General features: G+C 32.6%; 1 protein-coding gene across 3 annotated transcripts in view; it reads right to left on the reverse strand.

Moving 5' to 3' along the window:
• LOC114329818 (bestrophin-2) overlaps positions 1 to 15,706 on the reverse strand; it is a 219,901-nt gene that overhangs the window by 181,254 nt on the left and 22,941 nt on the right. Inside the window, exon 1 of one of the 3 annotated variants that reach the window (XM_028279057.2) lies at positions 12,513 to 12,670. The exons of the other annotated variants lie outside the window; for them this stretch is intronic. Coding sequence (XP_028134858.1) covers positions 12,513 to 12,580 — 68 coding nt within the window. The 5' untranslated portion in view covers positions 12,581 to 12,670. Of the gene's footprint in view, positions 1 to 12,512; positions 12,671 to 15,706 lie in introns of those variants that run through there. 3 annotated transcript variants of the gene reach the window in all.

Genomic DNA, 15,706 nt, shown 5'->3' on the forward strand with positions numbered 1-15,706 from the left:
CCGAGAAAATGCATTTTATTAACGTATACCGATTTTGAACTTTGAGGGTTACATTTTCTCCAACCTAATTTTTGATTGGAATTTTGTTATTTTTGGCAATTTTCACACGTATTATCGATAGTTTTTATTATAATAATATATGTTATGAGGATTTTAAAGATATGAAAATTGGTGTGGAGAAAGAGAACAAAAATAAAAAGGTGATGGTTTGAAAATTATGATCCTATTCTTTATATCTTTGCCGTAAATTTCGGTCAACTTTGACCGGTTGTATCTCAGGAACCACTCATGACAATTAAACGTTTTTTTCTTCTAAAAGAAGCGTCATGCCGCATTCTTTACAGTACCGTTTTGATAATTTACTTTAATAAGATTTCCCGAGATATTCTATTTGTTTATAAGCCAAAAAATTGTTTATAATTTTAAAATATTCCTGAGGCCGCTTAAATAGTCCAATTTCAATTCTGTATAATACATTAGATAGGTAACGTAATTATTGTCGTTATTATAGCGACCGTAAATTTTTAATTAACATTTTAATTGTTGCTAAACTGTTCATTTAATTTCCATAGACTTCTGGAATTATAATATATACGGAAAGGGCTTTTACTTTACCAGGTTATTTAATTATTGATTAACAACTACTTATCTAAAAGTTTAGTTGAAAATTAAAGATTTTGTTGGAAAAACCCGCTTTTTCCGGGGAAAGTTTTCGTCGAAGTAAATCGAAAAAAACACGTCTCTATGCAGAATTTAATTGCGGTGAATTTTTATTTGGGTGTTTTTGGTCTAAAGTTAAAATCTTTGGAGTTATAAAGCAAAAATTGAAAAAACACGATTTTCGGGCGCCATTTTGTTTATAAAAAAAGTAGCACACTATCTGCGGACTTTGCATATCTATATTATTAATACATACAATAATAAGATTCGATTCCAGCAATAAAATTGCTGGTAAATAACTTTTCCCTGTATTTTGCTAATTAGCCCAGAGTATAAAGTTCTAAGGTGGTTTTAGAAAAAGTTATTAACAAATAACGATTTTCACTTATTTTGCAGTTTGCGTAGCAACAAATTAACTCTATAACTTTAAAAAATCGGCATTTTGGAGGTTTTTTAATGTTAATTAAATTTTGTAATTTTATGTCAACTATTTAGCTTTTAAATGGGGTGCAAAAAATCGAAAAAATCGCGATTTTTGCCCTAATTGTTAATAAATAAAAAACGGACGCGAACTCTAGGCGGGAAACAGGTAGGTTTTCTTCCTATAGGTCTACAATAACTAAAAAAGTAGTCAGCTACCTGGATCTTTGAGTGTCCCGAACATGGTCTATTTCTAGCTTATTACCCTGGAGTATATGGCTTATGGCTTTGTCTAATGTTCCGGTCTTTCTATTTTTAATCCGGTCAACTTAGACATCAAAATGCTTGGCAAATAACAAAAATTGCCGGAGAGCCAAATTTTGGTGGAGAGCTAGGGTATACCATAACAAATAAAGTTTAAAAAGTCCCCATCGATCTCATGTGTGCGTCAAAAGTTATTCGGGGTCAAAGGTCAAAATTTGAGAATTTTTGGATTTTTTTCGAAAACGGTAAGTTTTATCTAAAAAAAACCTTAAACCAAAGTTGTAGATCTTAAAATTCTCTACAAAAATAGTCCTTACTATTTTTTCCTAAGAGTTGCCATTCCTGAGATATCGCGATTCAAAGAGTCACATTATACATGATATGCATACGTTTCCACACCACCTGTGAGGGAGTGTACTCGGCGCGTTTTTTTTACCGTGGTTTCCCCTGTAGGCCTACTCCACTAACTGTTTTGACAATTTTAGGATAATTTAAGGAAACAATACCGGTCAAGTTCTAGATATTACCTTATTATTGATATTGATTATTGATATTGCTATTGATTATTAGGTTAACTATTGTTTTGATTTCTTTAGATATTTTAATCAGACTCATATTCTTGAAAGTCTACTTCAACAGTCAAGTCTTCTTCGATTTCATCTTCTTCCTCTTCCTCTTGCTGGATGTTCAAAAATTGTTCAAATGTGACTGAGTCATTGGTCTCTTCATTAAAATCACAGGAATTTTCCTCTGTTGTACTAAACTGGACATTTGAGCAAGACTGACCTTGGCAGTTGGTACACACTAGAGAACACAGCAACCCGACTTTTTTACATCCACATTTGGCACTACAACCTTTTTTGCAATTGCAAAAAATAGTGTTAAGGAGTTTTTCTGGAGCAGGTGGGAGTAAGGTTTTAATCGGTTCCAGAGTATTATCTATTAATTTCCAACCGCAGTCTTCTGGATTCAGTTCATTGCCTAGCCATGTTTGAACTTGATAATATACTCGATACAAATGTTGAAAAGCAGATGCTGATGTTGGAGGAAGACATGATAGTTGTACTTGTTTCTTGTTTCGCGTATTTTTTACAAAAGTTAAGTATCGGTATTTATCAAGACAAATAATTTTTTTGGAGCTCCATAAACCGCAAGAAGAAAGCGAATTCCTTCCGTAATTATTGTTTGCGGTGTAGAATAAAGTTCTGTAAAAACTTTACAGCAGTCAGTCAAATCTTTTTTTTTTTTCGAATAATTTAAGTACTGACGTTTTGCTCCTTCTGTACATTGCGGACGTAGTGTCGCAGCCGGTTATAATGCGGTTATGTAAAAATAAAATGTACTTTTGGCATTTGGGATAAGCCGAGAAACTATTCGAAGAATATAACTCTGTTCGCTGTTCCCAGCGCCCTTGAGTCCTTCCAGGTTTCAGAAAATAAATAACTTTATCTACTGGAGTTATTGCAGTAATCAGTACCAACAAATCAACACCTTCACCAACTACAATTGTTGTGTTTGTTGCCTTAAATTTTTCAATTGCTGTCTCAATTATAAGGACATCTGCGTCATTTTTAGCTTGTTTCACTTCAATATTCGCAGCTATTAATTTGTCAGTTAACATTTCAGCTTTCTTTCAGCTTCTTGCGGTTTATGGAGCTCCAAAAAAAAATTATTTGTCTTGATAAATACCGACACTTAACTTTTGTAAAAAATACGCGAAACAAGAAACAAGTACAACTATCATGTCTTCCTCCAACATCAGCATCTGCTTTTCAACATTTGTATCGAGTATATTATCAAGTTCAAACATGGCTAGGCAATGAACTGAATCCAGAAGACTGGGGCTGGAAATTAATAGATAATACTCTGGAACCGATTAAAACCTTACTCCCACCTGCTCCAGAAAAACTCCTTAACACTATTTTTTGCAATTGCAAAAAAGGTTGTAGTGCCAAATGTGGATGTAAAAAAGTCGGGTTGCTGTGTTCTCTAGTGTGTACCAACTGCCAAGGTCAGTCTTGCTCAAATGTCCAGTTTAGTACAACAGAGGAAGACTCCTGTGATTTTAATGAAGAGACCAATGACTCAGTCACATTTGAACAATTTTTGAACATCCAGCAAGAGGAATAGGAAGAAGATGAAATCGAAGAAGACTTGACTGTTGAAGTAGACCTTCAAGAATATGAATCTGATTAAAATATCTAAAGAAATCAAAACAATAGTTAACCTAATAATCAATAGCAATATCAATAATAAGGTAATATCTAGAACTTGACCGGTATTGTTTCCTTAAATTATCCTAAAATTGTCAAAACAGTTAGTGGAGTAGGCCTGCAGGGGAAACCACGGTAAAAAAAACGCGCCGAGTACACTACCTCACAGGTGGTGTGGAAACGTGTGCATATCATGTATAATGTAACTCTTTGAATCGCGATATCTCAGGAATGGCAACTCTTAGGAAAAAATAGTAAGGACTATTTTTGTAGAGAATTTTAAGATCTACAACTTTGGTTTAAGGTTTTTTTTTGATAAAACTTACCGTTTTCGAAAAAAATCCAAAAATTCTCAAATTTTGACCTTTGACCCCGAATAACTTTTGACGCACACATGAGATCGATGGGGACTTTTTAAACTTTATTTGTTATGGTATACCCTAGCTCTCCACCAAAATTTGGCTCTCCGGCAATTTTTGTTATTTGAAATGTCTATATAGACCGGGTTATTTATCTGCTATATTTAACAGAGAATTTCCTAGTTTCCATGTGTGGAGCGTATCACATCATCACATTATTTCATTATTTTGGTGACGGCTATTCAATAAAAAAACAAACAATAATAAATCAACATAATGTATATGTATATAGGTATGAGCGTATATAATTTTTAATAATTTTCCATTTATTTTACCACAAATGTTGGTTGCGACCTTGAATATCCAAGTGATGTAATTAAGAAAATCAATATTTTTTACATTTCAATAACTTTATGAACACATTTCTATTTATCTATAAGTATAACAAAACATACAGAGTGAGTTTTATGTATGGAAACCCTCTGTTATCTCGGACATGGCTTGCACGATTTTTATAGATTTTGGTGGGTAAGGGTTTTCTAATGCGGCAGATATTAGAGTGGTAATTACATTGTTGTCAGATCTTCCGTTTTTCTGGAAATCTTGTGAACTTTCTTATTTCCAATGGAACACCCTATATATATTTTTTGTTTTGAAGTCCTTAAGAAATAATAATTATTTTTCATATAATATTCCCTATACCTAAATGCTATAATTTCGGAGTAATTGTTACATTTATTTTATACTACTACCTGGCTAGCAGGTCTATTTAATAGAATTATGGAAGTTGGACAAATGCCAGACGAATGGAGAAGCAGTATATTAGTACATGTCTACAAAAACAAGGGAGACATACAACAATGCACAAACTACAGGGCTATAAAACTACTTAGCCACACCATGAAAATATGGGAGAGAGTAATTGATAGACGGATACGTGAAGAAACCAAGATATCCGATAATCAATTTGGCTTTGTGCAGGGCAGATCAACAACAACAGATGCAATTTTCATTGTAAGGCAACTGATGGAGAAATACAGGAATAAAGAGACCAACGCTTATATGGTATTCATGATCTTGAGAAAGCATATAATAGAGTTCCTCGATATCTGGTAAGTCAATTTTAACTAAATTTGGTGTACGGTTTTAGCACATTACAAAAATTTTCTAAGCGAATTAGGAAGGTTCCAAGTGTAACCTAAGTGATGGAAAATCATTGAATAAGGACAGGCTTGTTTTGCCCCCTTATTTTATATTTATTGCTATTTTGAAGCAAGGGTGATAAATTAAGACATTTTTAACCAATCGCATCTGATAGAAAATTTAATTATCTTTGTTTTATTCCTATACGACTTTGTTCTAAAATGAATAGTTTTTAAGTTATAAGCAAAAAAAGTAGAAAAAAACGAAATTTTCTGAAATTTTTAATTATTTTATTTTTTTATTAATGTTCCGAGCATATTTGAGAAGGAGCATAATTCAATTATTATTAACGAAGTTATCACCTAACTTTATCCGCAAAAATCTGAAGGCCACCTCCTCACATCCACCTAAAAACAGATCCTTACTGGTCTATTAATATTATTTGTATTTTGGCAACGACACCCGATTTGGGCGTCGAAACGTTAATAAAATCATTTTTTTAGTAAAATTGTGGCTTATTTCCCATAAAAACTAATTAATAGTTTAAGGTTCTTATTATAAAAAGAATCAAAAAGAAGAAGCTTTTTCGGATATGTAATGAGAGGTCTCAAATATAGGTTGCTACAAAATGTTATCAATGGAAAATATCAGGCAAACCTAGTCCAGGATGAAGAAGAACCTCATGGTTGAAGAACTTGCGAGATTGGTATGGGGTTGATACAAGCATACTATTTAGGGTGGCAGTGAATAAAATTAACATAGCTACGATGGTAACCAATGTTCTGAAAGGACATGGTATATGACGAAGGTTTTGTATGTGTTTTCAATTTGCATGATGTCTGTGACAAAAGTGAGTTAGTATACAGTGGAACCCCGATAAGTCGGCCCCCGATAACTCGGAAGTCCGGCTAACCCGGACCGATTTTCATCAGATAAACATTTTGATTTTCAATATTTTGTATTTTGACAACGACCCGATTTGGGCGTCGAAACGTTCATAAAATTATTTTTCAATTTAATTGTGGCTTATTTAGTTATGTGGCCTATTTAAAATAGTTAATTATCAGACAAACCTTTTAACAATAAAAATGTATGTAATATAATATTTTTGAGAGATAATGTGTATGTGTGTAATTTGAACTATACGATAGTAAAAATGACTCATAGCACACGCCGCAGAAACAACAGGCACCTGTCTGTAGTACCTATTCCTTTTTATTTCAAACTGTCTTAGCATTGTTTAGGAAAGACTATTTAAAAAATTCTTTTATAAACAATGGTCTTTAGTTTTCACTGTTCTTAAATAACCTAACATGGTTGTGACTGTATTGTGTGTCTTGTACTGTTCGCTTCCGTTTGCTTACGTTTGTGTTTGGTGTTTTTTTTTAGTAATTTTGATGTATAGGTACTGTGCATATTTATAAATATATTTCATATTATTTCAATTCTAATGGAGTTTATCTGTAGGTATACCGTATTTTATTAATTTTTACCATATTCTCCGGCTAACCCGGATTTTCGATAACTCGGATCGGCCGCGGTCCCGATTAATCCGAGTTATCGAGGTTCCACTGTACTTGTATTTTTTGGTTACAATTTATTAGGAATCAGAGTCAATATTGAAGACTGGACTGGACATATAATAAGCTGACTGAGTTCTACAGAGGCAAGGTTGTTCGTTTCTTATGATTTCACTTTAAGCTCCCCCTGAACATGTAGATATCTTGTATACTTTGTCTTCTGGCTTTATCGCTTTCGACATTTATACATATTTTCCTGAGATATTAAATGTATTAAGAGACACATCACATATACAAAATTATACAATCGACGCGACAGTTTTTTGTATAGTTTTTTTTTTATATATTCAGCTTAAGCAAGTATTTACCTATTCAGTACAACTGTCAAGGATTTTAAATGTTTGCTTAAAAAAGTTATTTTTGCAAATGTTTGAACACCTAAAAAAGTCACTAGATGATTTGCGTGGTAGTTATTAAAATATTACTATTGACAGTCTATAAATAAAGTAATTGAATCTGTTGTTTCATTTTTTAATAATAAACTGTGAGAAGTACGGTGCCTGAAGGTTATTCTTTAACACTAAACGCAATTATCATGAGAAGATCTTTATTTTTAAGTATTTGTTTGGATGATGATTTGTAGATGACAGACGACAAAGTTACTAGAGATTATGAAACAAAGAAGACAAATCAAGAACAACGCAGGTGACTACAAAAGAAAACAAAAAGAAATAAAAGAAAAAATTAACAGGTCAAGAAAAGTGGATGGCGGAGCGATGTTCAGAAATGGAAGAGAAAAGAAACATAACATGCTCCCTGTGCACAAAAAAATTCGTTAAGTGGCTGGCCTGTACAATAAGAAAAACACTAATACCCTAATAGTCTAAGAGCTAGTGAACCTTTTGACTAACGGTCGTCCTGTAAGGCTAGAAATTTGTAGAGTGATAATTCATAGCACACCAAAGCTAAAAACCATGACCTGGCAGGCCTCAGCGGTGCACGTGTATCTACCAGGTGAATCGAAAAGTGCAAATTTGGGGGGTAAAATAAACTTTCTCCTGTAAGGTTTAAATTTAAGTATGTGTTTGAGTAAGTCATTTAAAAGAAATGTGTAAAATGACAGGCGATTCTGAAGAGCATAAGACCTTGCCAGGCGAGGGGAAAGATTAGGAGTTTTTCCTAAATTTATTTTTTTTGCATCGAACAAATTTTTTTTAAGTTTTTTGAATCATTCCAAACAGAAAAGGTCTTTGGTGATTTTTCTCTTAAGTTAATAGTTTTTGTTATATAAGCGATTGAAAATTTTGAAAATTGCGAAATCGACCATTTTTAACCCCAAATCGGATATTTATCTAAAAATCTCAAAGTTGCCAAGGTAGGTAGATATTCTTTAAACATTGATTGATGAAATCCCAAAGAGTTTTTTGCAATACAATATCGGAAACCCCTTTGTTTTTTAATTGCTAATCAAGCGGACGCTTCACTGTAGTATAAGTGAGGACGTTTGAGTTGGCATAAATTCATTATCTCGAGAATTGGCAAATTTCAAGAGCAATCTTCAGACAGGTCGATTTTTATTTTTAAATTAGGACTTTTTGGCATATATATAATACTAGTGACGTCATCCATCTGAGCGTGATGACGTAATCGATGATTTTTTTAAATGAGAGTAGGGGTTGTGTGATAGCTCATTTGAAAGGTTATTTAATTCTCTATTCACTAATATAAACAATAACATAATTATTTATACAGGGTGTACAAAAAAATTTTTTTTATTAAATTAACTTTGATTAAATTTGACAAATAGAAGAAAAAATTTTTTTTGTACACCCTGTATAAATAATTATGTTAATGTTTATATTACTGAATAGAGAATTAAATAACCTTTCAAATGAGCTATCACACAACACCTACTCTTATTTAAAAAAATAATCGATTACGTCATCACGCCCAGATGGATGACGTCACTAGTATTATATATATACCAAAAAGTCCTAATTCAAAAATAAAAATAGACCTGTCTGAGGATTTCTCTTCAAATTTACCCATTCTCGAGATAATGAATTTATGCAAGCTCAAACGTCCTCAATTATACTACAGTGTAGCGCCCGCTTGATTAGCAATTAAAAAAACAAAGCGGTTTTCGTTATTTTATTGCAAAAAACTCTTCGGGATTTCATCAATCAATGTTTAAGGAATATCTGCGTACCTTGCCAATATTGAAATTTTTAGATAAATGTCCGATTTGGGTTAAAAATGGCCGATTTCGCAATTTTCAAAATTTTCAATCGCTTATATAACAAAAACTATTAACTTAAGAGAAAAATAACTAAGGACCTTTTCTGTTTGGAATGATTCAAAAAGCCTAAAAAAAATTTGTTCGATGCAAAAAGAATAATTTTAATAAAAACCCCTAATCTTTCCCCTCGCCTGGCAAGGTCTTATGCTCTTCAGAATCGCCTGTCATTGTACACATTTCTTCTAAATGACTTACTCAAACACATACTTAAATTTAAACCTTACAGGAGAAAGTTTATTTTACCCCCTAAATTTGCACTTTTCGATTCACCTGGTAGATACACGTGCACCGCTGAGGCCTGCCAGGTCATGGTTTTTAGCTTTGGTGTGCTATGAATTATCACTCTACAAATTTTTAGCCTTACAGGACGACCGTTAGTCAAAAGGTTCACTAGCTCTTAGACTATAATAGATAATGCAGAAAATATTTATGTATTGATTATTGATTACCAAGAAATACTTGGAACATGGTGTAATTATATAACTGAATTGTTCCAAGATAACAGGCCAAATATACAGACCAAGGGGAATCAAGAAGGGCCTGAAATTTTAAAATCTGAAGCTCTTCATGTAATAAAATCAAACAAAAACCCGAAAGCAACTGGACCAGACAAATTTGCAGCTGAACTCTTACAAATGATACAAGAAGAAAATACACACCAGAGCTCTAGTTTCTTTACAAACTTTTTAATGTCGTGTATATTACTTATGAAAACCCTGATGAATGGCTTACTTCTATTTTTAAAAAAATCCTAAGGAGCAGGGATACGAAAAGATGCGATGAATGCAGGTCAATTAGTCTGATGGGTTACACATTGACAATTTTTCTTCGCATTACTTATGGAAGGATAAGAAATGATTGCGAAAGCGACATAGATGCAATGAATTTTGACTTTCAGAGCGAAGACAAAAGATGTACCTAACATTAAATTAGTTTTTAGCAATGGCAGATCTATATATTTGCCTTGGGAGTGGAGACTTCCAGTGAAACACCAACCAAAAGACATAAAAGGACAAACGCAAACTACATAAAAGACAAAAAAATAATTACTTACTTATATGCATTATGTTCATTTAATTTTGTCAGTTAATATAGTTTTGTCTCAAAAGTCCCAAATTTCCCCATTTCCCCTCAGTAGATCCGACACTGGTTTTTATTAAAACAGCTGCACCCTCTGCAAATTAACAAAATTACTGTTGCTGTCTAAACCAACTCTGGTCTAGAGAATGAATGCACCTTTCACTGGTGGCGCTAAGGTCATAAAATTTTTTGATGTGTATGTGTATATACATACTCGTTTAAAATTATTAAAAGGTGAGTTAGGTAAAAACTAAAGCCCAAGGGTTGAAGTGCGCTTCACAAGTTGGGTAATTTAAGTGCTTATTGTATAAAGGGTATAAGTCCACAATACTTAGTTTTAAGAAAAACGAAAAGAACTATTTAGTTTAGAAACTTAATGGTCTATCAAATTTTGTTCTACAATATATGAAATGTAGAAGGAGATTAGTAGAGTGACATGTGATACAGCAAACTTGGCTTTGGAAACGATTAAGGTCAAAAAGTCGTTTTTAAAGGCTGGGACTTGATTCCTTTATACAATCAATGAATAAATGACGAAATAATACTGCTTCTCTACAGTTAAATCATTAATTTATTTATAAAAAAGGTTTATTATTAACAAACAAGACCTAAAATACATCGTAAGACTAAATAACGTAAGCTAACTCAAGTAATAAAATAAACAACAAAGTGCCACAAACGATGGTGGCGCCACAAGAATAATTGTATAAAGGTAATTAGTCCCGGACTAGTTCCCTTTATACGCTCAACAAAAATTTTATCGTACGATATTTCGCGTACGGTGAGAGATACAAATTTCCTTTATAGACTCATCGATCCGTCGACGTTGGTTTAACAAAGTGTATATCTTACTTTAATTTCGTACGGAAGTGGACTTACTCCCTTTATACAATAAGCGATTCAATTTAAACGTCGGCAAAGAGATATAGAAAATATATAATAGTGCAAAGGAAAGAAAACACGGTTAGCACCCCCTGTTACTGTGCAAATTATAAATATTTAATTTTTGACAAAATCGGTCAGGCCAACAGTAAAGACGATACACCACCAGTTTAAGCACTGTGGGCGGTAGCATTTTTATTAAGTTGGTTAATTCATACAATAATAAAACTCAACACAACGTGGTTAGACCACTACATAGTAATATTACCACGGCACTGATCGTGGCTCCTTTGAAAGGGTGGAGGCTTTAGCAGCTGTATGTTAAATTTCTTTGAACCGTGTCATTTTACCTTTACCGACAATTTACGAGAAAGATTCGACGTTTCCGACGATTCCGTTTTACCGCGCCACATGCCGTCGGATATCTTTGTAATATTTTAGCTTTAGGGCATTTGTAATTTTAGATAATCTAAGCCATTGCATTCATATTCAAATATTTAACAGAAAACTTCTCTGTTGTGGGAAAATGTTCTTATTTTTAAACGTATTATGTTTATTTGAGTTAGATATTGTGTTTATACCGGGTCGTTAATCGCAAAACGGGGCATAGGAAACTCAATGTAAAATTCTAAACTGTTGAATTCCTGCTTCCGTAATTATTTTACATCAAATGTCATGAGAGAATATTTCTAGAGGATTAAAATCTGTATTTAAAACAGCAGTTAAAATTGTTCTACGATTTAAACGCATTCCAAAATTGTGAAAAATATAATACATTTGCCACAGTGGGTATGTGTGTAAAAGTTAGGGGACACGTTACTATTTAACTGACTATAACTGACTGTTGACTGAATGAAACATCTTTTTATCAATATTTTCTCCTCAACTGAGGGTATCTTATCAATTTTATTGTTTTTTAAACAAAAAATGATAAAATAAAAATATTGACAGTCCAAATATGGTTAATATAAAACTTCATTGTGACACATTATTGCACTGTGTGTGGCCTAATTTTGGCGTAATTATCTGAAATTGTACTACATTTTTTCGAAATATTGGAATATGTTTAATTTGTAGAACAATTCTGACAATTGTTTTCAATACAGATTTCAATCCTCTACAAATAGTTTTTCATGTATTTTGATGTAAAACAATTAGGGAAGCAGGAATTCAACAGTTTATAATTTTACATTGAGTTTCCTATGGCCCGTTTTCCAATTCACCGTCCGGTATATGGAATAAGCCACAGTTGATTGTAATGACAATTTCATTTTTACCTAAAAAATTTGACACCGTTTTCAAAAAAAAATTATTAAAAAAGTTTTGTTTAAAGAGTGTGTAACCGCAAGTTGTTGAGGAGGTTATGTAGTATCAAAAAATTGAGGTTGAGATACTTGACCATGGTGTTGTAGACAATAACCATGCTTTGGCTGAATATGTCTGAGGGTGGACACCATTTTATGGTGGTATCCGTATCAAGTCGTTGCAATTTATGTAATATTTATATTAGCTGTGCAAGAATATTTAAAGTATTTGTAATTGCAGTCGATTATTTAAAAGAAAAATTTCGAAATGTTCTAAAGAATTTTAAATATTTTACGCTTTATCGCTAGTACTGCTGTACTTTTTTTTTGCTAGTTCGTGCAATGCATAACAACAATAAAAAACTTACATTCTTAGAACTCTCCAGAGCAATCCAAAGGTTTTATTTGGGATGTGCCGCGCATACGTGACGGTCATTTTACTATATCACAATGGGCTTACCCCTTTTGCACTCACTTCACAAACACCATATTTATTGTAACAACGACCCAACAAATATTACCGTGGACGGACAACGAGAAGAAGCGCGATACCACCTCCGTTGTTGTACCTACATGGACTAACTAGAACTCTCCCAATGAATAAATAGATAAATCTCCCATAAAATAAATAGGAAAATTAAATGAACATAATAGATATAAGTTATTTTATGTCTTTTATATTGTTTGCGGTTACCTGTTTTATGTCTTTTGTTTGGTAATTCATTGGAAGTCCCCTCAACAGCAACAATATGTATCTTATATAGACCTTGAAAAGGCTTTTGACCCGGTACCAAGGCAAAAGTTATAGGGAATATTCGACAAGAGAGGTATTAATAACAAAAAGATATGGGTAATTAAGAAAATGTACTTTAATTATTATTTACTATATTTATTTATTTATGTCGGATCTATAGTATCTAAAGAAGGCATTACCGAAAGAGACATCGAAAACAGAACGCAGGGGGACAAAAAACATTCTAAGCTTTTTACTGTGGTCTAAAGATATAAGACAAAAACGAAATTGACAATCTTAGTTTGGCAGATCACGAAAAAAGATAGAAAAAGAATAGAAGTAGTAGAGATGGATTGTCTAAGGAGAGCGTGTGGCATATCCAAAAAAGATCACATCAGCAATGAAAATATTAGAAGGAGGACAAATTAATAATGCTGTATATTCCAGAGTAGCCCAGTAAATGAACGGGAAATTCGGCGATACCGTGTAATTCTCAGGGGCAACTCCGAATTGCATGAAAATTTGGATTTAGGTTCTACTTACTCTCCACTTCAAAGTTGAAATTGTGCCGTTGGTTGCTTTTACTTGGGGGGTGACAGTCACCCCTTCACAGGGGTGAAAAAGCATAGGTTCAAGATAAGACCGGAAATTGATAAATTGACTGATTTTAAGCAACTTTTGTTCTATAAAGTTTTTTACCCAAGTCAATACTTTTCGAGTTATTTGCCATTGAAAATGTTGATTTTTCGACCAAAGAACTATGTTTTCAGACGGTTTTTCGCAAATAACTCAAAAAGGAAATATTTTATGGAAAAAAATGTAGCAAAAGTGTAGCTTATCAAAAACCCAAAAAATGGTGTATCATTAAAGTCTATCAATCAAATAAAAACAAAGTTGTAGCTCATGAAAAATACGTTCTTATTCGTCTAATTCCAAATCGAATATTTCAAGGTGAAATCACCGAAAAATTAAGCACTTTTCGGAAAAACCCATTTAAACTTTTTTAAAGTGTTTATAAAAAGCTTTGTTTTAATTGTTAACAAAAGTTTTAGCATTAAAAATAAGCGAGTTACGCTCAAAATAAAGTTGGCCCTCTTTTTTTTTTTTGTAAAAAATCATGAAAATCTCGCCGTGTTTAGCTCCCCAAATGAAATTAATCGCTACCGCTTTACAAACAATTTACTTACCTATCTATTTTTTATATGATCTGTCAGTCTCACCGGTTTAAAGTGTTTATTTTTGAAAGGGTTATAATTGAGAAAGCTTGAATGGGTCAGTAATCACGAGTGTATTCAAATGTTGAACAGCCATATCTTAACCAATTTTTGTCTTACGGAGAAACAAAATAAAACTAGCATATTTATAATAGCAAAACCTACGTTTTTTTACTCCTTAAGATTTTTCTTATCACTAATACTTTTTAAGTTATTTTGAAAAAATGAAATTTTTTAAAAATTTTTAGAAATATTTTTTTTACTATAAAACCAAATGTTTTCAAAAATAAGCACTTCAAACCAATTAAACTTACAGATCATATAAACAATACACATACAGTTAAAATAGATGGTAAAGTCAAACGATTAATTTCATGTAGGGTGCTAAATAGGGGGAGGTTTTCACGATTTTTTTTTACAAAAAAAAGGGGCCGACTTTTTTTTCACTGTAACTCGTTTATTTTTGATGCTGTAAACTTTTGTAAAAAACAAATAATAAGCTTTTTTTCAATACTTTAAAAATGTTAATAAGGTTTTCCCGAAAAACTCTTCTTTCTTCGGTGATTTCGCGTTGAATTATTCGATTTGGAATTAGACGAATAAGAACGTATTTTTCATGAGCTACAACTTTGCTTCTATTCAATTTGTAGACTTTACTGGTACACCATTTTTTTCGTTTTTTTATACGCTACACTTTTGCTAAAAATATTTACTTTTTGAGTTATTTGGGAGAAACTGTCTGAAAACGTAGTTTTTTTGTCGAAAAATCAACATTTTAAATCGCGAATAACTCGAAAAGTATTGACTTACGTAAAAAAACTTTATAAAACAAAAGGTGCTTAAAATAAGTCAATTTATCCATTTCCGGCCTTATTTTAAAGACCCGTTTTTCACCCCTCGAGAAGGGGTAAATGTCACCCCCCAAGTAAAAGCAACCAACGGCACAAATTCAACTTTGAAGTGGAGGGTAAGTAGAACCTAAATCCAAATTTTCATGCAATTCGGAGTTGCCCCTGGAAATTACACTCCAAAACGGTCATTTATTGGACTGTAGATAGAATTGAAACGAGACGACTAGTGTGGTATAGTCAAGTGAAACGAACGAATGAAGATAGATGACCGAATTTTATACCACAACAAATAAGAAGAAGGGGAAGGCCTTCAGTTGCCTGGAAAGAAAATGTACGACACATCATGAGAGATAGAGCCATCAAAGAAGACGAATGGATGGACAGAAAACGATGGCACTCGAAATGCTAGAAGCTGCAGAGGCTGTAGGAACCTCGCTTATAGATGGATAGATAGATAGAAGAAAATTTACAACAGCAATGTGAATAATATCATCAGTCAAAAAGGAACAGCAAAACCATTTAAACAATGGTCTCAGACAAGGAGAAAGACTAAGACTAGCTCCATTAATTTATAATTTAAAAGGATGAGATAATTGAAGAATGTATCGTAAAAGTGAAAAAAATGCATATGGTTATAGAAACTTAAGAAGAGTAGATATTTCAAAAGGTGCATTCGGAATTGAAAAGAAATATAGAAATATGGAATAGACTATTAAAAAATATGGAATGACAATTCATAAATATAGAACAAGCACGAACCTTCC

This window comes from Diabrotica virgifera, chromosome 3 (genome assembly GCF_917563875.1).
Source record: "Diabrotica virgifera virgifera chromosome 3, PGI_DIABVI_V3a".
Taxonomy (NCBI): Eukaryota; Metazoa; Arthropoda; class Insecta; order Coleoptera; family Chrysomelidae; genus Diabrotica; species Diabrotica virgifera.